The following is a 22,431-nucleotide window of genomic DNA, read 5'->3' on the forward strand; positions in this document are numbered from 1 at the left end:
AACGTGCAATACTGGTTGAGTTTCATGGGTTTTTTGTGGGCTGTAACAGGGACTTAGATCATCTAAGTACTTTGCTAAAAGAGACTGTGTGATATGTTATCACACCTTTTGTGTGTTTCTGTTCACAGCGACTGTAGTTCCTCAACATGGGCGATATCTTCTCTTGTGACTTTTTTTGTGTACATCGTTTTTAGCCCCGTTTGTAAAGAGCCCAGCCTGCAGCTCAGCTGTGCCTGATCCCTGGTGCTGGCCATTGTTTACAGCTGTGCCCTACCTAACAAAGACATTGAAATTCCTGTTTGAAAAATCAAATGCTGCCTCACTGTGGAGTTACTCCTAATACCATCACAATGACGGTGAGGCCAGGTTTGGCTTTATAAAAAGGGAATGGACTGAATTTAAGCAACTTCTTTTTTTTCAGTTCCAGTTTCTTTGTTATAAAAGTTTATACCCCTGAATTAAGATGCAGTGAACTAGGTGTAGTAAAAAATATGCTGCTTTCAACACTTGTACTTTTAAGAATAAGGCTGCTTTTTGAACATAATTGCTTAGGGCTGTATATATTTGCCGAGAATTATGAAGCAACTCTGAACTAGGGAGTTTGAGTTTCTGAATATTAAATCCCCTTTTAATAACGTGTTCTTACTACAACACTTAAAATGCTTGGCAACCAACAAAAGCCTCATCCAAGAGGGGTGTACTACATCTGTTTAAAGATATAAAAGAGTTGCTTTCTGGATTCTATTCAGTGATCTATAAGGGGCCTGACCTCTCCTTTAGTTCTTTTCATATTGCTATTACGTTTCCCATGAATGACTTCCCTCCCCCCAGTCCTTTAACTTTTCTAATTTTGTGAAAGAAAATCTTAAGCCACTTTATTCAACATGAATCTGATGCAGAAAGAGGAATGAGGCTCCCTAGCAGTATAGTTTGGAGTAGGAAAAACACAGAAAATTATTTATAGTTGTCTTGTGGTTTGGGGAGAAAAGTCATTTTCTGTCTCTCCCTAAATCTCAGTACTCGAGCTTTTCACATCTATTATACTTCTCCATTGATTAAAACCTTAGCACCTCTGAGAATCACTTGGGAGCAGGAAAATACCTTGTGAGGCTCCTATAGATGCGGGATGGAAGACTGCTGGGTTTGGGTTTTTGTATCTATTAGTACAGTTAGAAGAAGCAGACAAGCTTTCAATGAAGCTCTTCATCAGGTTACAAGTAAGAAGCAGCAAATATCAAAATCAGCTGAGAACAGCTGATCTTAACCATTAATTTTCAGCGTAGCTGACAAAACTCCAGGTGGGACTTGCTGTGGACTGGTTACAGGCTGGTTTTTGTTTTTTGATTGAATAGCACCAGTTCATGCTTCAGGATATTGGCACAGCCCTGTATTGGAAGTGGGCAGTGCTGCGGGATACAAAAAAGCCCTCTGAAGCATTCCCGTGTCATTTTTTAGCAGTTTTGCCTCTAATGCCAGTGTTTTGGGGGCGGGGGGATTCGGTGAGGCTCGACACTGAGCACTGCTGTTCTTGAAGATCGGCTAGAATGGATCTAATGGAGCGCTGGAGCTTTCTCCAAGCTATTTTGATTTCCCCTGAGTATGTGCACTAAGCCACTGTTAAGGTGGCCACAGAAGAGTTTTTCCCATCTCCAGCCTTGGCCTTTCCAGCCCAAGCCCACGGATGTAAATACATTCTCAGGTCTGAGTGAAGTCAGGGATACTCAAGCACATGCTTAGAGGAAGCTCTGAGTAGGAACAGAAGTAAGCGGGGGCTTAAGGGCTTTCCCGGGTTGGGGTCCCCGTGCCCTCCGGGCTCCAGCCTGGCCCCCACCCCAGGGGGGTGTTTCCAATTTGCAGCTTTGCTGCTGTACGGGAAACTTTTCTTTCATGCACTGTTCTTGTGTTAAGCTTTTTAAGATTTTGTAGAGGAAAAGGGAGAATCCTCTTTGGCTCACATTTTATTTTGAATAGGGTTGCTGAATTCTAGGGGCTAATCTTTTTGGAGGGCAGCAGAGACAGTAGTATAGATTGTATGTTCCTTTGTTTTACATAACATTAAAAAATCCCTCCAGCCTGAAGCTGGACATGATCCATTTATGTTCCAAAACGATGAAACCAGAAGGCTTCTGGAAAGCATTTTTTTCCCCTGTATTTAAAGGACAGTTGTTTGGATTGTAATACAAAATAATCAAATTTCAATCCCCTATTCATAAACCTACAAGCCTCCTTGTGTTCTGAGGTCTGTGTGCTGACTTTCTGCTTGATAGAAAGCTAGAACTGTGCTTGCACATTCTTGGTTTGTTTTTCTTCTCTCGCGGCCGCCCTCCCCGGTAACACTGCATAACAGAGAGAAACTTCACCGAATGGAATGGGAAGAGACCTCCTACCGAGGGGTGCTGCTTAAGATACAGATCATTGGCATTTACCAGCCATATAAAAACAATATTTTCCCAAACCCTCTGAGTCCTTCTCCACAGTTTATATAGCATAAGGCTGCAAAAGTTTGGTGCAGCACATCCAAACAAGTTGGTTTTTTTTTCGGATGCATTTGACTTGTTTTAATAAATCTCTGGCTTCATCTTTAATTCCAAATGAAGTGTTTGGATCTGCGCCTTAATGAAGCTCTGCAGATCTGTTGTGAAATCTTGACGTAAGTGCTCACATGGTAGCAAAAGGCATCTCTTCTGGCTAATCTATTTCATACTCTTAAGTAATCTGCTCTATGGTACATCCATCAGGTTTGGTGATAATTCCAAAGGCCATAGCTGAAGTGGGAAGAAACTGCATTTTGTGTTTACTTTTTGATCTTTAAAAAAATTAAAATCAGGATATGGCAAAGAATGAAACAAGTATCAATCATATATTAAGATTTTAAAAAAAAAATAAGATAGTGAGACTAGTTGGTTTTAAAATTGTGCTGATCACTGACTTTTGTTCTGATTAACTTCAGAAAATATGAACTGACAGCATAGTAAATGCTAAATAAACCTATGTGTATTTAGAGAAAGCACTTCTAGATGCACTTATAAAAGCAGTAATTTATTAGTACAAAAATACTTTAACAGTAGAGCAATATTGGTAAATGAAGCGGTTGTGTTATTAGCTTATTAGTTCTTAAACATGCGTGAGAAAACATCTTATGTTTAGGAGGTAGTTTCCCCACAGAAAGAAAAAGGAATTACAGAATTCCCAAGATCAAAATAAAACTAATTCAAGTAAGTTTCTTTATGGGAGTCCTGAGTCAAAGGAAACATCTGGTCCTGCGCCTTCTTAGCAGGACATATGGTACATACTGCAGAGATGTCATCCGTGAGAGGCCAGGAGTACGCCTGGAAATGCAGAATTAGCTCTGCTACCTAAAAAGGGCATCTCATTTATACAGGAGTTATAAAAATGCATATTGGTTAGAGAGGTCCTCTCTTTCTTATACCTTAAAACAGCTGGGGCTGGGAGGGTTATTGAACAAGACAAATCTGCTCCAGCTGCTTTGATTTTTCTTGTATTGAAAGAAATTTAAAAGCCGATATTGTTTTCTGAATAATGATCCAAAAAGCCTTTTATGTGCATAAGGGTAGGAAATAATCACATTGTAGCTTTGTCCAGGCATTAGTTTTTCTTTTCCAGTGTGAATTTACATCATTAAGGAAAGCGCTAGAAAAACAAGCTTTCATTCTAGAACCTTGCAGGTAGTGCTTCCTCTACTGATAGTCAGCAAATAAATCCTTGTGATCTTTAAGAGAAATACATAAAATATCACTAAACATATCCGCTTCTTCTTCCAGGAGCTTTTTTGCACAGCGGCTGCGGAATTGCTGTCCCCATGTGGGGAGAGCACACAGGGTTGGGTGGTTTTTTTTCCTCCTTTACACAGGAGAATATTCAAAAGCACTTTTTGTTGTTTTGTGAAGAACCGTATTAAAAGGGGAGGAAGAGATGTTATCTGTCAGACCCTTTTAGTGTCATAGTACCTAACTTTGTATAGCCCATACAGAAGACTGCCAGGGATGCTTTTTTGGATCCTCTTGGAGTGCGGCTTTTCTTTTCAAGCCTCTGCGTAATGGACTCTTAATCCCTGGTATGCTTCCTGCCCCTCCAGAGATGTCTTTTGCCCAGCATTTGTTTTGTTTACCCTTTTTTTTTTTAAAAAAAAACAACAAAACACCTAAAAATATGTAAGTCAAACCCCAGAATCCACAAAAGACCTATGAGATATTTGTGAAATGGGCCATGACTGCTTATAATTTGTAGGAATAATTACGGCATGTAAGGAAGTCTGCATTTATTAGCAGCAGTGATGAAGCATGTTGTTAAGCACACAGTGTGTCACCAAAGCAGCAGGCTGCCGGGAGCCCAGAATGGCTTTCATTGTTAATTTGGAGCAGAAACACTGAAGCATATCCTGAGAAGGATGCTAATGAAGGGACTGCCAGTAGTAAAATCCTAGTGACCTTTGTGCTTTGTGCTAATTTCTATTCCCCCTCCCTTCCCCCTTCTCATTTCCCCCTGAGCTGCTATCTGGCCAGTTAGCCCATGAATTTCGAGGTACAGTAGGAGTGTTGTCTGTGCTGGGGGGCTCCACGTGCCTCCCCCACTTCCACTCAAATCACGGCAGATTAAAGAGGCTTTTGTTGAAAAATAACAGACAGACACATAGAGGCAAGGTTCAAATTAACTGATTATAAATCACTGGTGAGTCTGAGAAGCCAAATCTAGAACTGGCTAATGATTTGAAATTACTAGCCAATTGTTAAATTAATCCCCTGTTTTAAAGCAACTGGGAAATGTTTGACAGCTGTAAAGAAATAAATATTTATGCGTTTTCTGTAGGACTCACAATCTGCAGGGCTTGGTCAGGCTTTGCTGAGAGGCAAAGGAGAGCTGGGAGAGCTGGGCCGGAGACAAGAGCTGCGGCACAGCAGGAAATGAGCCTGGTTTTTAACATGGGCCCATTTTACTTACGGATCCCAGGTCTTGGCTTGAGAGTTGAGTGTTAAATTTTCAGCCGCCTAGGAAAGAGGAGTCAACAGATGGTGATTTTCCTGTTCTTGCTCTGTTGTCTGCCTGATGCCAAAAGTATTTTCGAACTCCTGGGTTAAACTGTGTGAAAAAAACCCAAAAGTTCAAGGGCTTTTTTCGGAGCTATCGCCAGGGACTGACCAGTGGGTTTCTGCAGCCAGCGCTGAGGTCTGGAGCTGTCAGACAAGAGGCTGGCAGCCCCTTTCACAGATCCAGAACCACTGTGTGACCAGTGGGCTTGGAGGGTCTTTACAGGGCAGCATTGGCTCATTCTTGTCATAGAATTGTTACCTGTTTTTCTCCAGAACCGCCAAGTGGGAGGGAGGGAGGTGATGAGCATCCCCCAGCACCCACAGACCCTGTTCTGATGCACTGATATCTTTCCTTTGCAGGGACTGTGAAGGTGAAGAGCTCCAACATACAAGTAGGCGACCTCATCATTGTCGAGAAGGTTAGCTGTTATGTGTATCTCTTCTGCATGAAGTACTTTTTTTTGCAAGACCACAGAAAATTATATATTTTTGAAGTCACATTTGTTTTACAATAGGCTTAGAATGTCAGGTGTTGAACACTAGTTACAATATTTAATCACTTTTCAGGGTTCCCCCGCCTCACCAAGATAGCATCATTAGCTTTACAAATGGGAGCAAATCTCTAGATAGGCACCTATAACTTAATTTTTCCAGTTATACTCTAGTAAGGTTAACAGCCTCCCTGGTCCTGTCTCTGATGGTTGGACACAGGTTAAATACCTGTGTAAACAACACAAGCATTGGGAGACAGTGATCCATTTGCTGGCATTGGTATGTACAGGTATATTTCCCCCTTTGTACAAGTTTGTGTGTATTTTTTACCCACTGATATTTATTTTTAATTTTCATATAGTCTCTGTGCAAACAGCTTTGTCCTCTAAAACTATTAGTCTGAAAATATTCAGCACAAAAAAAAAAAAAAAAAAAGAAAGAAAAATGGTAGCTGTAGACTCCAGATACATGTTTTCTTCTAGCATGGGACTCCTTAAAAGGAAACCAGCATTAGCTTAAAATTTCTTCCTACTTCTAGAGTTACTCACTAGCTCTTTTGTAAAACTATCCCTTGGTTGATCTGGTCAGTGGGAACTGGCACCAGTTATTATTCTTGCACTTGGAATTCTGCAGGGAAGCGAGTTTAAGATTCAAAGCAAAATGAATACCAAGCTTCAGATTGACAAAGAAATCCCCTTTCTCCTCCGTAGCCCCTTTGCTGGTCTCGGTGGGGCTGTGGAAGGCGGCTGCACACGCGTGCAGGGGTGTATGCACAATAATGGCCTTTCTTCTCTTAACAGAACCAGCGGGTCCCTGCTGACATGATCTTCCTGAGGACGTCGGAGAAGAATGGTAAACATCTGGAACCAATTGTCAAAATAGCCATTAACCTTTCGCTGGTTGTTTAGAGAAAATTATCTTTTGGAAATGTGCAAGAAATAGATAGTAGTAAAATTTTAGAGAGATAGAATTCAAATGGTTTTATGGGCTGCCACTTCTCGGGGTGTTATACTCTGCTAATCAAAGAATGTACGTGGTTGAATCCAGGGTGAATGAATCTTGCTGTACAACAGTTTGTTTTGTAGATGTAAATAATTTTACTTGCCCTTCAGGTTTGTTTTGTTAAGTGTAGGATAAGGAAATGTTTAATCAGAAGGATTAGAAAACATAAAGACTAATGAGAACATTTCAAATGTCTTAAAGGTACTGTGCAGACTCTCACTGTATTCAAGACTAGAGGAAGGAAATGAATGTGTGATGCAAGAATATAGTTCTTTTGACTCTTACATTATTGAGAAATGTTAGTTTAAGTGAGATACTGTTTCCAAAGAAAGCAGGGTGCCCTAGATATGAAGCTGTTTCATGTGCTATAGGTGTACGCCAGGCCAGGGCACTGACTGGTGTTGGAAATCCACAGGGTCTTGTTTCCTTCGCACTGACCAGCTGGATGGTGAGACAGACTGGAAACTGCGGCTGCCTGTGACCTGTACTCAGAGACTGCCAACCGCTTCTGTAAGCTGCCTTCGTACTAAATATTCTTCTGGGTAAACATGAGTTATCTGTTCTACCTGAAAAACATTCAGGTGCTTCAGTTAATGGGTTGTTTTGACAAACAGGTTAATGCAGCATTGTTCTCAGTGCATGCTGCAGGTTGGCTTTGGCAACAATGATTATAGGGGTGAGCCAGCTCTTCCTGAGCTCCAGGCAAGATTTCAGGTAAGGTGACGCAGGTCTGTCCCACACGGCTGTCACCACTAAGCTGTGCAGTGGCCAGTGGGGTAGGCAGATGGGATGCCCCCACAGCGGGAGGGGGCTGCTGGTAGGATGCTCCTGGCTGCTTTTTCCTCTCCAGGGACCACTGCAGTAACTTAGTGCAGGGTAGCTCTTGTTGTAGGATACTTGGTGGTGGTACTTCTCAAGTGTTCCCTTTCATTCCTTGCACTGCAGTGTGTTCAGAGGCACAATTCAAGCATTCCCATGAGCTGCCTCTGAAGCCATTTCACAGTATCACAGTATGTTTGGGATTGGAAGGGACCTCAAAAGATCATCTAGTCCAATCCCCCTGCTGGAGCAGGAACGCCTGGGTGAGGTCGCACAGGAACATGTCCAGGCGGGTTTTGAATGTCTCCAGAGAAGGAGACTCCACAACTTCCCTGGGCAGCCTGTTCCAGTGCTCTGTGACCCTTACTGAGAAGAAGTTTTTTCTCAAATTTAAGTGGAACCTCTTGTGTTCCAGCTTGATCCCATTACCCCTTGTCCTATCATTGTTTGCCAGCGAGAAGAGCCTGGCTGCATCCTCATGGCACTCACCCTTTATATATTTATTTCAGTTTTCATTGCTTGCCTCTATGAAGCAGGAGTATCACCATGGAAGCTCCACTGTGTGATCTGAAATAAGCATATAACCTCCATCAAACATACTGGGTTTTTTTCCAGAATCTCTAGCTAAAGTACCTCATGCTTCTGTTGTTTGTTTGTTTTTTAAAGAAAATAAGAAAAAGATGGGAGAACCCAAGTAGCTATTTTATTGATGTTCTCTCTGTAAAAAGTGCAATAAGTTTATTTTATACAAAGGCTTTAAAGGAAGGCATTTTCTTCATGGCGTGAATAGTTTGTGCATGTGTAGGAGCCAGCAGTGAAAACACTGTGCAGAACTGGCATATCCGTCCCTAGTGGCACTGGCATCTTGAGCAAAATATTGAGTTCCCTGCTTTGGAAGACCAGTCCAAACCTTCTTTGCTATGAAGTAAGAAGTGTCTTAAGCTGTCTTGATTATTCAAGCTGAAATCTCATTTATGGGGCACTGATGTCTAAGTGACTCCCAGAAGTCTCTCAGGTATCACTTCAAGAAAAACTCTTCAGTGAAGCTGGTACAATTGCATTTTCTCTTAGACAGTTGGTCTCCAGTAAGTAATATAATTTAACAATTATTTTAACTTGATAAGTAACCCTTGCTCAAAGTTTTTTGGTAGAAATATTTGTAAATTATTAAAATGTGGTTGTCTAACTTTCTGCCACAACCTGTCTGTTTTATAGGACCTACTGCAAATCCGATCCTATGTGTATGCAGAAGAACCCAATATCGATATACATAATTTTGTTGGGACCTTCACAAGGGTGAGTCTTCCTGATACATGCTTGAAATAATATATGTAGTGTTTGCTGTGCAACCTATGTAAACTCGGTTATATCTGCCTCCTATTTCGGAGAGCAGCAGCTCAGAGCCACTGTGAAATATCATAATTTAAAAAAAAATAGTTATATATTCTGACTTACTGGGAAGGTGCTTTGCCTGGTTGAGGCAAAAGTTGTTTTTTTCTCAGTGGGATTATGAAAAATTTGAGAGATTCATCTACCCTTGAGCAGTTTACAGAGGACAAATGGGTTTGTAACAAATAGGAGACAGTTACAACTTTTTAGAAGTTGTTTGCTGGTATTTTAGTTATAGGTTTTGCCCTTTTATGTTTATGTGGCAAAGTTTAATCTGGTCTAATAGTGCTGGCACAGAATAGGAGTTGGAGTGGCTTGGGGAGGCAGTTCCTGTATAAACTCTGCACAGACTTCACTTTCTCATGCAAAGGTGCAATTGTATAGAATTGATCTTTTGGTGCCTAAAAGGAATTGCACTGTCTTGTAGCTGTTTTCTGGTACATATCAGACAATTTTCCAGGCATCACTGAGCAGCCCAAACAGGTTCTCAGTGAGATCTTACAGTAGCAGGAGAAATGCTATTAATCTGCATGAGCCAAGTGAGGAAACATTTTCCTGTAGTCCCTGGAGAGCTGCCGACAAATCCCTTTCTCATTTATGATTCCTGGGGGACTTCAGCGGGCAGAGGTATTTTAATAGATACGAATAGCAACAAAGCGCTTGTGTTCTTAACCCAAAACTCAACCAGAGATTTACCTGGGTGTGTGAAAATCCTTCATCTTCTCTACAAGTGTCCCTTTCCAAACACCTCCCTGTAACTCTGCCATTCACTGGCCTTTTCCATTACTGACGTGTTTGTTTGGTTTTATCCTGTTGTAGGAAGACAGTGACCCTCCAGTGAATGAAAGTTTAAGCATAGAAAACACCCTATGGGCCAGCACAGTGATTGCATCAGGTAAGATGGAGGCATGTGTGATTTTTTTTTTTTTTTTTTTAAAGGAAATATGTTAACAATTTTTAAAGGTCTTTTCGTAATGGAATAATAATCTCTGTCAGTTGGAGAAATTAGCAGTTGGAATGAGGTTTCCCACTTGTCCTAACACCTCTGGGGGGCTGAGCTGATGTCTAATTGCCTCTTGGACATTCCTAGATGAGAAAGAATTGGAGTGGCCTTTGGGCACTTCTTTAGGATCTAGGACCAGAATAGCACTTAATTGCTCTCTGCTTTGACATCCTAATCTGTAACAGAAACAGTGTCAAATAGATTCTGGTAACAGAAGCTTAAGATGAAAGATTTCCAAGTAAGTGCTTTCATTGAGTTCATCTTACATACTTTCAAAAAGGAAAAAAATAAATTCTTTGACAGATTTCGGTTTATATAGAAATGATAAGCTCCCAAGGCCTGAGATTAATCAATGCCCTCTTGTAGAGGTTTGTCAAAGTAAAAGCCTTGTTCCTCTCCTGTCCAGCGTGCTTGCACGGTTTGCAGGGTGGTAGCTGGAGAAGAGCGAAATTCTGTTCTGGAATTGAAGTTGTTGAATGGAGAGACTTCACAGTGCAGTACCTAAGTGTATATGGAATTAATAATAATGGGAAGGAACATGAACTTCAAAAGATTTTTTTCTGAAGCACTGAAAATATTTTGATTTGCTCTTTTCAAAGCAGAAAATTGAATAAATTTTATTCCTTTATGTTTCTACTTGATCCTACTCAGACTCTTTCTTGAAATGTATTACAGTGTTGTCGCAGTGCTGCGACCAAGGGATTGTACAAAAACTAGTTGTCCAAATACAATTTAATAAAGTAAATTATGTTTATAGATTAGGAATTGTCGTGCAGTAGGTAACTACCTTCCTCCCTTCTGAGTGCAGACACAAATCATCAGCCTGGCAGCTTCAAATACCCACGAGTATTTATGCACGAGTCTCAGCTCCTCCCACTTTGGAACAAAACAGATGGAGAAATGGAACGCTATTTTTTCTGGCGATTCTGACCTGTGTGGCTACTTTCCCTGCAGCACCCTTTCCCAGGGCAGTTTTCTTACCTCTTGTATCAAAGCTTCAATTTGTCCCAGCTCTTGAGCCGCTGCAGATCTCGCGCTGCCGTGGCTGAGCCTGTTACAGTGGAGGCGCCTAACGAACTCTGCCCAAACGAACTTACTGTTTGCATCCAGTTCTGCCTGCTGAGTAGGAACAAAGTTATTTGTAGGGAGACATCTTTGAGTTCAGTTAATAGGAATAACATTTGCAAATATTTTCGTCATTTCAAATGGTTTATGCAGTGGAGTCTGTTTTGAATGGCCATAAAGCAACTGGAAACGTTGGGTTTATATGTACCAGTGTGCCTTCAAGCTGTTCGCTAGTCCTGGCAGGTTTTCCCCCTCATTTTGACTGACTTGATCAATAATAATATCCATTTTTGCTTTCTCCTATGGCAATAAATAGCATGTTGTGGGTTATTTCTGATAGGAAAAAAAATGGGGATGTTACTTTTCTTCTGTAAGTGAAAGCTGTCAAGTTGCGGTGACGCCGTCTCACTGGGGCAGCCTTGGCTCGTAAGGCGACGCAGAGCTACGTGGCTTTCTCCATCTGCTGCAGTAGCAATGAGCCCGACTCTGACTGTTCGCAGTTGATGTGGAGTAGCTGTGCCGTCTGCTGATCTGAATTGGGATGATCGTACCACCATCTGCCATCTGGCTCCGGTTGATTTGTTGCTTTTGTTTGTTTTTGTGCTGTTTTTAAAGGAATGTTTCCCAGCATATTTTTAGAAAACACCTCTTTTGAATCAGTCTTATTTAAAAATAATTCACTTGCAGCTTGTTAAAACTTTGATCATTAATAGTAGTAGGGGAATGGGAGGTTATAAAGTGACAACGTATTTCCCAAAAAAAAGCAGTGATTTTTTTTTTTCCCATTTTCACAGACCCCTAAAATTTCCTAGTAAAAAAATTAGGCTTTTAAACTCTTGACGGTATATAGATTTTTTATTTATGGCTTTTTGCAAAGTCTTCAAGAGAAATCAGTAGAAACCCAGTAATTTACGGTGCTAAACTGTATTGTGTTTCTGTGAGAAGAAACGGGAAAACTTCACTCTCAGCTCTTTAGCAACTGTGGGACATAGAATTAAAACACACTGATAGAGTCCCGGCAGCTCCATCTGTTACAGTGAGGTAGGAGTTGGTATCATTCGCCTTTTGGTGGGAACAGCAATTAGACAAATACTGAAAGTAAATTGTAGATTTTAAAATAAGGTAATTCTGTCTCCGAAAGCTGTTGGAATTCATTGGTTTTACTCAGATTGAGGCAACCTTCACTAATAAAGAACCATAGCCCAGAGCACTGATTTAATTTTGGCACACAACGAAGGGCTGCTATCTGGTGTAACGCAAGCTTACCCACACCTAAGTGGGATTCAAAGAGGTAGAAAACCCAAGAAATCCTCTGTCCTTAGCAGCTTTTATTTGTAGTGAGGAGAGACAACTTGACATCAGAAAAGGGTCAGGGCAAGTTGACAGAGCAAAGCAGTTGATGACTTCTCATTCCATGCACATTCGCTGATGCGGTCTGTGATGATGCATCCATTTACTGACTTTTTGTAGGATGTCTCCTGTTCAAAATCTGTGTTTCCACAGGTTTTGTATTTCCAGTACCGTCTTTTCTGATTTCTGCTTGCTGTTGCTTCTGAAAGTAGCCCGCTAAAAAACCTTTCCAGCTGTCAAGTCTTTGGATCCAACAAATCTTTTTATAGAGAAAACAAGCGGAGGTTGTTTTTCCTCAGCTGATGCCGCTCTGTTTTGTGTAGGTACTGTTGTGGGAGTTGTCCTCTACACTGGAAGGGAACTGCGCAGTGTGATGAATACTTCAAATCCAAGAAGTAAGGTATGGTAAGGAAATAGTCTTGTAATAAATAAAAAAGGCACAGAAATTTATCCTTTTTGAAGAAAATCCTTCCAAGTGCTATCATACACACTATAGAGACAACCTCATAGGAATAATGATACATATCTTCCAGCCTACGACTGAAGATAGCTACCATAGCAAAATCTATTTCTCCTTGTTCTTTTGATCTTATAATATCTTCTCACTTTTTTAAGATTTCTAAAACTATTGTTTTATGTGCTTATAATGAGATAGTCCCAGTTAGAGTAGGAAAGCTTATTTTACTGCATTCTTCTATTGTAGCAAAGCTAAAACGAGGTGGAGGGATGATTTATAGTCTGCAGTTTTGGCAGCATGACTCCTCTCACACCTCTTCATGCATTGCTTGGCTTCCAAGGGGTAGAAGTCTTATTTAGTAAGCTGGCAACAATATTGCTTGTAAATTTAATTATGTTGGTAGTGTTTTAAAAGAGAAGTAGACTAGTGGAGAATGGCTCGGTGGATATGGCAGTTTATTCCCTTTGTGAATATTACATTGAGTTAATGTCTTTTCTTGGGTGTTTGAATGTTTTTGTTTTCTTTAGATTGGTCTTTTTGACTTGGAAGTGAACTGTCTTACCAAGATCCTGTTTGGGGCTCTTGTGGTGGTCTCGCTTGTCATGGTGGCCCTTCAGCACTTTGCTGGCCGTTGGTATCTTCAGATCATAAGATTTCTCCTTCTGTTCTCAAACATCATTCCCATTAGGTAAGGTGATTGCTAGTTCTTCCCAGCAAAATACTGTTTCCTTTGCATCCTTCTCCATGCCTCTAGTATGAATAAGCATATAAACTCTTACCTATTCCTCATTTGACAAGTAAGCAAATCTAGAAATAGAGATCAAATTACTCTTCAAACAGAAGAATTGCTTACTAATTTCTGCTGAATTTGTTCAGAATATTCACACATTCACTGACTAACTCGGACTGTGGATTAGTCATTCAAGGCCCTTTATCTCAGTGTTCCAGCTGAGAATCTTACTTGGATAAGAGCAGAGCAAAAAATGGAAAAGGAGAGATATTTATACAGCATGTAGTGTAACAGGAGCCAGTTGCCTTTTAGAGTGGACTGAAACTTTGATATTTAATTACACTCTATTAATAAATAGATTCTTACTTTCGGTGTAGGTTTGGGATTCATTTTGGCTCCATTTTTAACCTGCTGTCTGCATATCAGTCCCACTGTCCTTACTTATCTGTGTCCATCTTCCTCTCGAATTATATCTGTTCTTCTCAACATAATTTTATCACCTATCTTTGAATTACAGTACCAGTGCAGCAATGCACAGTCCTTCTCCGCATTTGCAACCCAACCACTGGCTTTGAATGTACTTCTCCCAAAACACCCTCTTTGGCAGCTCAAATTCTGTGTGGAAGACATGTCCTTTTGTTGTACTGTAGGAGTTCACTATGATTTTTCCAGAGTTTAACTGGAGATACATTTTCTTTTTCCCATTCCTCCTGCATAGCTTACGGGTGAATCTGGACATGGGGAAAATTGTCTACAGCTGGGTCATCCGCAGAGATTCCAAAATCCCTGGGACTGTGGTTCGCTCCAGCACTATTCCTGAGCAGCTGGGGAGGATATCCTATTTGCTTACAGACAAAACAGGTATCTATGTAGAAAACACAGTTTTGAGTCACTGTATGTTGTTGTTTGGGTTTTGTTACATTTTTGGCCAGCCAGAGAGTATAAAGTAAGATTTCGTAAGACTAGAAGAAATATGCATTTCCTGTCACATTGACAATGTGATTTATTCTGTTTTTGAAAAAAAAAAAACTTTCCCATTTTTATTTCTGAATGCACTTTAAGTCACATAGGACAGGAATATTACGCTACTTCAGCGAGCACTTGGAGTGTTCTATTAAACCAAAAGCTGAGCATAAAATTAAAAGCAATGTACCATCAGTCTGTCTGGTGCTGTCCTCGCACTTCTAAAGTTGAGCTTGAATTTGGAAGACCTAAGCTTTAATGAAAAGCTTGGTCCAACATAAAATCCTGGTCCCATTGAAGCTGTTTCCAGAAGTTTTCTCTGGTTCCAGCAGGACCAGAATTATGCCTGCAGCTCTTGCTGGCATTGACTTTGGGGTAAATCTTGTTCTTATTTACTGGCACAGCGGTGTGCACCACTGCTTCCCAGGAGAATCAGCCCTCAGGTTTGTTAATATTGTCTTTTTTGCTGGCCCCAGCCTGTGCTGAGAGCCCGGTGCAGTGGCTGACTCAGCTTCCAGCCCAATTTCTCTTGAATTTGGGCTAGAGCAAGGATGAGAATGTGTGCTGGGGAACAGATGTGTTGGCTCCTGCTCCATGTGTGGTGCTGCCTCTTACAGGAACTCTTACGCAGAATGAGATGGTCTTCAAGCGACTTCACCTGGGAACTGTAGCGTATGGCCTGGACTCCATGGATGAAGTGCAGAGCCACATATTCAGTATATACACACAGGTAGAATGAGATTGCATTACTTTGCTCTTTGTTCACAAAACAGTTTTCTGGGTCACTGGGCTAATGGTGAATTAATATGGCAAGGATCTGCCTATTAACTATTACTTTTTGGAAAAGTCTGAAGATCATTGGATGCTTAATACATAAATATTATCAAAATTGCTTATTACATTTGTAAAGTGTTTCACATCCACCAGTCTTTAACTGCAACTGCAAATTCATGGATCTGTAAGAGTAGGCACCTGTGTCTTGCTACCAAGGCTTGATTGTAAAATAGCATAATTTTATTTAGATATTCTCTGCTTAAGCAACCACAGAAATTGTTTCATTGAAAAGTCATTTCTGGGTAATATTTAGTGGATTAAATTGCTGGTTGAAATGCTGTGTCCTGGGGCAATCATAAATAAGGAGGAACCATAGGTACTTAGTAAGCAGAGTAACAGAGAACAGTGTGCTCGTACTCCTGCTTTAGGCCTAATTGTTAAAAAATAAAATGTTAAAAGTGGGATTCTTTCACCAATGCACCAGTGATCTTATATGGTGCATAACTGACATCTGCTTTGAGAAATGTCTACAGCTAAAGAAGGCAGCAAGGTCGGCATGTAAAGTGTAGAACAGGAAAATCCCAGTTTGGGGAGTCTCTCTCCCTTGCATTCCTCTTTCAGTACTGCTGGGTGAGCCAGCATCTAAAAACCTTAATCTCTGTTCGTAGACTTCTATTTCAGTTTGGTATGATAACCAGGTAATGCTATGGGGCTTGTTTGGGTCAGCAAACTGTATTCCTTAGTGTGTTACAGCAGATAAGATGCTTTTCAGTTGAAACTTCATCTAGATATACACACTTCTTTCTTAAAACAAGGGATGAGGTTTTACTTGAGAATATTACTACCTTTTTAAAAAAAATCAGCTGTCAGTGGCTTATGTTCCAGCCACTAGTACTTATGAAAGATTTAAGAATTGCCACTAATTATGTCATCATGGAAGCATTATTTTTCATTTTCTGTTGATAACTGTTCTTTCAACTACAGCTAGAAATAACTTTTTTGTGGCTTAATGACAATTAGATTTTCTCCTTTTGCAACATGTGATTCCACAGACACAATCTGCAGAGGTTAGTGATGAATTACTACTCCCATGTCATATGTCGAGCGTTTTAATTTCTCGATAGTTGTGGAATTGCTTCATTCCTACCGAAACCACAGCAGGAATTTTCAAAGTGCTCACGCTTTTCCCTGAGCGCGCACACCCAACGCAGTGCGTGATGTTTCTCAACGTCACGTTGGGTTTGCTTTGCTCTGGAGACTTTAGACTGAAGTGTGCTTTCTATACCCCTCGCAAAGTGAAACACGAAGCCAGCGTTCTTGCCTGGAAAAAGGGACCTTGTACTGTAAATAGGATTTTTATTTTTGGGTTTGGTTCATGGTGGTAAAGACACACAGCAGGTTCCCGTGACCTCAGTGATCCGTTTGGTGGCACGGACTGTCAGGCTGCAATGTGCTTTTAACTAAGCATATGACAGTTGATAAATACCTGGTATTTTGAGTAATTATCTTTTTCACTGGCATGTGTCTGAGGTAACTTGTAACTCCTCTAGTCATTTAACTCGCTTTCCCTCCTCTGTTTTCATGGCCTTCTTAGCATCTGGTTCTTCTCTCGGTGTTCAGACCCTTAAATGACTGAACTGTACCTAAAAAAAAGGAAAAACCCATCAGATCTATTTGCTCTTATTTTGTACTATATCTACTGGTTAATTATTTGCCAAAGTATTCAATATTTGCCAAGAACATTTGGGTGACTCTGATGAGTTTGCTGTTGTTTGATTTGGTTAAAGCCTGTTGCAACAGTGCTGATGAGCAGCAATATTAAATTTGAAGACCTTATGTTCTAATCGCCAGAGTGTGGGAAATAGCATGTGGAATTACACTGGTAAAACATGTGTCTCATAAAACGTGTATCATTACCAAGTGAGATTCCCTATAATGAGAAGCATTTGCTGGCAATGATTCATTTTGAACTGTAGTTCTTATTCTTTGCTCTTATTTTTACCATGTTGTGGCCTTTGACCTGGAAGTGAAACTTTTGTCCTCTTGACACTAAAGGTTAACAGAGCAGGAAACTAGATCACTGTGTGTCCCTTCTTCAACCAGGATAATTTAGTAATTGTGCAATTATCCGAAGACTCCCGTTCTGATACTAAAAATAGTATTAAAAATTACATGAATGTGATTAAGATTTTCTAGGTCCAAATGAGTCATCTGTTTTCTGGTTTTGGCAATTATATTCTCTTGCACATTAAACCAAATTGACTCCAAATTATCAGAGCCACTGGTCTTTTGTGGAGGAAAAAGTGTTTTCCCTGCGTCTTCTGACCTTGGTCTTTCACCAGTCGGTGTTTGGTGGATCTGCAATGAAGGGTCTTTTTCTCAATATACTGTTCCATAAACTTAGATAAATCTTTTGGGGCACTTTACTCCACCAGTGACAATGATAAAGAAACTGCATTATGCTGGGGTATATTCCCAGTGATGGTCTGAGTTAAGGTGTATGAAGAGTGATGCTCATTCTCGGGGACATAAGTGTGCACAACTGCTGCATATATGGTCTTCACTGAAGTAGGAAGTATCTTTTTTCCACTGCAATAAGACTTTATTCTGCTTTTCTTTTTATAAGCAATCTCAGGACCCACCTGCAGTGAAGGGCCTGACCTTGGCCACCAAGGTGCGTAAAACCATGAGCAGCCGCGTGCACGAGGCGGTGAAGGCCATCGCGCTGTGCCACAACGTGACGCCCGTGTACGAGTCCAACGGGGTGACGGACCAGGCTGAAGCCGAGAGACACTACGAGGACTCGTGCAGGGTGTACCAGGCCTCCAGTCCTGATGAGGTCAGTGTCTGTTTGGGTGTATAAAAACGTAAATATGACCTTGCTTGCTACTGAAAACAAACAAAACCCCACAAACAAACCCCAAACCAAACACACACAAACCAGCCAAACAAAAAAACATAACCAAAACAAACAAACAAGATCCACACAAAAAAACCCCACCACGATCTTTGGTGAAAATACTTCATTCTAGTGAAGGAGATAATATCTTAATGCATTTATGCACTGATAACCCACGAACAGACAGTAAGAGCCCTCTCAGCTGATGTACTTCAGCCAAATCTGCCTCTCTACCTGAAGCTGTAGAGCTACATGGTGGCTAATATCTGGCTGTTGTATCAGCCTCTGCATCACAGAATTTTGTTCATATTTCTGCACCTTTTGTCCAGAGTATATTTTACATTTCAACATCGTGAGTCCCTCTTCCCACGTTTTGTAAATTATAGGCAATCGTGTCTCGTTGGGCAGGAGGGTGACTTGTGGGAGGGGGTTAGAGCCCTCCCAGAAATCAGCTCATTCCTGGTCTGCAGAGTGTTTGAACTTCCAGGCCAAGTGAAAAGCTGTAAATCACGCTGAGCAGCACTGCTAACCCGAGACACGTCCCTTCCCATGTGGACAGGACCGAGCCGGAGCACAAGTTAATTCTGCGAAGCAAAGCGCACAAGAGTTTGTCCCAGGGCAAAGCTGTGCCTGGCCAGTTCTCTGCCGCACCCGGTCCAGCCAGGGCTACGCAGGCTGGTACAGTAGAGACAAACTTTGCAGCTTTTTAGAGACTTGCTGGAGACTTTTACTGAACACTTGCGAGAGCAGGTTCAATACAGGACTTCCAATTAAAGTGCTCTTTGCCACTGTCTGCAAAATTTGGAGAATCTAATTAGAGTGTTGTTTCCTTCTGTGCAAAGACGGGGAATGAAAAATGGTTTTGTGTATTGGTTATGCTTCTTAGATGCATCATCTTTAGTGCAAGCAAGGTAAAGCAATTTTTCTATTAATTTGTACAATTACACTTGCTCTATGCCATTGCAAGAAACTGAAGTTTAAAGTTTCCCATAACAATCCTACTGAGAATATGAGATCATATCGCCCATTTGACTGCACTCAAAGGGTTCTTCCACTTACTGCCCCAAATAAAGCAGATTTGCCTTTTTGCCTTTGACATCAGAAGAAGAGCTGGCTTTCCTCATTGGTAGAGGTGAGAAATTGTTTGCACAAAAATGGATTTATTTGTTAGAAGCCAAACTATGTGAGGATTTTGAGATTGTTGCATGCATTACTGAAAGACTGGCACACAGAGTTAGTTTCCATATTTTGTGTATATTCCAAATATTTCCTGTCATGTTTTTGTTTCCAAGTAGGCAATTCATTCATTTCCTAGAATATGTTCTGGTATTATACCAAAGGTGCATGTTTGCTTTTTACCCCCCATCTTCACTGATGCGCCTATGGTGACAATGAGCCCTGCGTCCTCCCTGGCTCTGGGGCTGGTGAGCAGTGTGCACGTGTGTCCTCTCTCACCACATCAGCTGGGCCGGTGTTTTGCTTACCTGCTTTTCTCTTCTAATGTATTGCTTTCCCTCATAAAGAGAGCTTCCAGAAATCAACTGCCTTTCGATTGAAACAAGTTCTGAATGGTTTCCAGATGGTAATTTTTGTCATCTACTTTTAAGTGGGTGTGGGGGTTTTTGTTGGTGGTTGGTTGGGCTTTTTTGGGGGTTGGTTTGTTTGTTTTTTTCTAAAGCATTTACTGGTTAGTTTTGCACATACCTTCTCTTATATTTACATGTATATAGTAGTATATAGTGAAGTCAGTGTTTGTTTTGGTTTGGGTTTTTTTTCACTTTATACTATTCTGTCTTTAGTATATTTATGCAGCAGTTTGTCTCAAATACGCAAGGGGTTATTGTTTGTTTGTTTTACTATAGCATGATAACTAATCCTTCCAAGATTATTGTTTAAATTTCTTTTTTCCTTCCTTTGTTGTGGTGTCTTAAGTACAGAATTACAGCGGGTTCAGAAATCAGATACGCTTTGCTGCACTGAGGAAATCTTGTCTGTAGGTCTTAGATGTACAAATATTGTTTAGACATGCTCTGTGTATGTCATACTAGATGGTACAAACTGCAGGATCAGCACAAGTCGAGGCCTTGGGAAGAGAGAGATGCTGTTAAATAACATTCCCTGTAGGGGAATGGCTTTGGACTCCTGTTAAAGCTGGCCTTTGAAATCCTATATCAATAAAATATGGCCATGGCAGGGAAGGTCAGTTTATGAAATGAGTACAAAAACTTGTATTCTCTTTACTTGAACAGCAAGGGTAATTTCTACCAGTTGGCATAGGATTCATTTCCTGTAACAGAAAGCAGGATTTCCTAAATTTGTTTCCTGTGCACGCTGCCATTTAGAAGTCTTGAAGTATCTTTATTCAGATATCGGTTACAGCCTTGGGGCTCTGCAAGCGTGTCAGTTGTAGCCATACAGTAACTAACAGGGGAAATGAAATAGATACAATCTGATCAGAGATAAGAGTGCCTGGGATTCCTGGGCAAACAGTCTTTAACCCTGACAACCCACCGCAGCTGCCAGGACATGAAAGGGTGCACCGATCAATTGGTTTCTGCCTGTTGTCTGTCTGCCTAGGCAACCCTAAAGGGGACATTTGTAGAGCAACCCATGGCACAGAAGGATCTATTTGTCTCTTCAGAATGAAATTTATTAGTCGATAGCCACTTCAGTGGTAGATTTGGTAATTTAATTGTGGGAAAGAGCAAAGTTTGGGGGATAGTGTGCTGAGCTGCTGTCGCTGCTCCGCTTTATAATGCTCAGATCTGTATCTGACTTGGCCTGGATGGGGCTGTGACTCCTGGAGTGTGGTCAGGGACTCTATTGATTTCCTCTCATCAGTGAGCATGGGCTCTCTTGAAGCTGTTGGAGGGATTTCAAGCCTGCTTTTAAATGTCCTCAGTTTAAGCTGTAAACATATTTTTGCATCTTGAATGCTCTCAGTCACACGGAAAAGATGAGAAACACCTTATCTGTTTGTTCAGCACAGAGTAAACCTCTTCTGTCTCGCACCGAGCTGGGAACGTGCTGCCCAGACCCCACCAGAAGAGCCTTTAGTACTTTTGCTGCTGTTGGCATTGTCACTGGTGCAGTGGCACTTCCCAGAGTCCGGGCCCATTGTGTTGCCCGTTGAATGGGGACGGTAATTTCAATGTGTTTGGTACCTCTGATAGGAACACTTCAAAATTACGTCACTTTCTCAGTAATTATTCATTAAGAACTATAGAGGCTGGGAAGTGGCGTGTTCAAAGGGGTCAGCCCCACGTCCCCTCCGGTGCTGAATGCGGTTCACCTGGAGGGTCACTGAGGGCTGACAGGACCCACGCCTGCTCCGGACCAGCATGAGAAAGGAGATTTCTATCATTATTCTTCCCCTTCCATAGACATACCTTTTTGTGGTCTTAGGGCCAGCCGAGGTGGCCAGCACTATGCAACGCAGTCGGTTTGAAGCGTGTCACGTGCGTGACGTAGCATCTGACGTGCTGCTCTTCCATTTGTTCCTCTGCGCAAGGGTTTTCTTTTGGGAGGTTTAAATGCTTCCTGGCATAGGATTTAAATGAGACGCTGGCAGGGAAGGAGGGTGGACGTGTCTGTGACAGAAGGTAGCACAGGAGATGCTTTAATGGGCTGAGCTGCGAGCAGAGATTTCTATCTCCAGACATTTGCAGCTTACCAACATGGATATATCAATAGCCAGTGCTGTGCACGCTGGACGTCACGTAACATCATGCTGTGAAAAGTTCTCGATAATTATTTATTAACCAGAGCATTAGAAACCCAAACTCCATCTCTGCTCTGGGAGACTGTTAGGAGGATTATCTAACCGCACACTTTAATGCACTAAGGAAGGCTTGAAGAAACTTCTGAAAAAGATAAGCTTGAAAGAGCCTTTGATTTGTTGTAATCTTTGTGAAGAAGCCTGCAAAAACTTGCTAATATTAAAACAAATATTGATTCAAATTGATTTAAAGGTGTTTCAAGGCAAAGCCAGCTCAATTTTTTTTTTCTTTTTTTTTTTTTTTAATCTGGTGATTTAAGACTAAATAAACTTTTCCTTTAATAAAGTAAAGTTGTCTTTTAGGCCTAATTGTGGATGAAAGGGAGCTGAGTTCACAAGAGATTCTCTGATTAGACTCAACTGTATCAATTCATCTAGTAAAATCTTGACTCAATGCAGTGATTTATAGATCCCATTTTTATCTATGTCTCACACATGTTATTTCCAAAAATAAATTCTGCTTTTGCCTAAGGTATTTGTGGTCACTTAAGGCAATAAAGGCAGAACCTGAAAGGCACAAGGGATAATTAACCTTCCAAGTCAGCAGCAGCCATGTGCCCAGCACTGTCATGCCTTTGAAAACGTCACTGTAAAATACTTCCAGTATTTTGCATCTGTTTGGAGAAAGTATCCCTGGATCCTTTCTTGGAGGCCAGTGATAT

At 41.1% G+C, this 22,431-nt stretch overlaps 1 protein-coding gene across 2 annotated transcripts in view; it reads left to right on the plus strand.

Moving 5' to 3' along the window:
• ATP9A (ATPase phospholipid transporting 9A (putative)) overlaps positions 1-22,431 on the plus strand; it is a 59,971-nt gene that overhangs the window by 13,284 nt on the left and 24,256 nt on the right. For both annotated transcript variants that reach the window (XR_014185433.1, XM_082065821.1), the window contains exons 5-14: positions 5,409-5,467; positions 6,341-6,392; positions 6,958-7,052; positions 8,577-8,657; positions 9,570-9,645; positions 12,492-12,568; positions 13,153-13,313; positions 14,074-14,216; positions 14,936-15,048; positions 17,719-17,931. Coding sequence is in view for 1 of the 2 variants with exons in the window: in XM_082065821.1 (XP_081921947.1) it covers positions 5,409-5,467; positions 6,341-6,392; positions 6,958-7,052; positions 8,577-8,657; positions 9,570-9,645; positions 12,492-12,568; positions 13,153-13,313; positions 14,074-14,216; positions 14,936-15,048; positions 17,719-17,931 (1,070 nt within the window). In the remaining variant the exon portion in view is untranslated. The remainder of the gene's footprint in view (positions 1-5,408; positions 5,468-6,340; positions 6,393-6,957; positions 7,053-8,576; positions 8,658-9,569; positions 9,646-12,491; positions 12,569-13,152; positions 13,314-14,073; positions 14,217-14,935; positions 15,049-17,718; positions 17,932-22,431) is intronic.

Source organism: Streptopelia decaocto (assembly GCF_964273445.1).
Source record: "Streptopelia decaocto genome assembly, chromosome: 14".
In the NCBI taxonomy this organism is placed as follows: Eukaryota; Metazoa; Chordata; class Aves; order Columbiformes; family Columbidae; genus Streptopelia; species Streptopelia decaocto.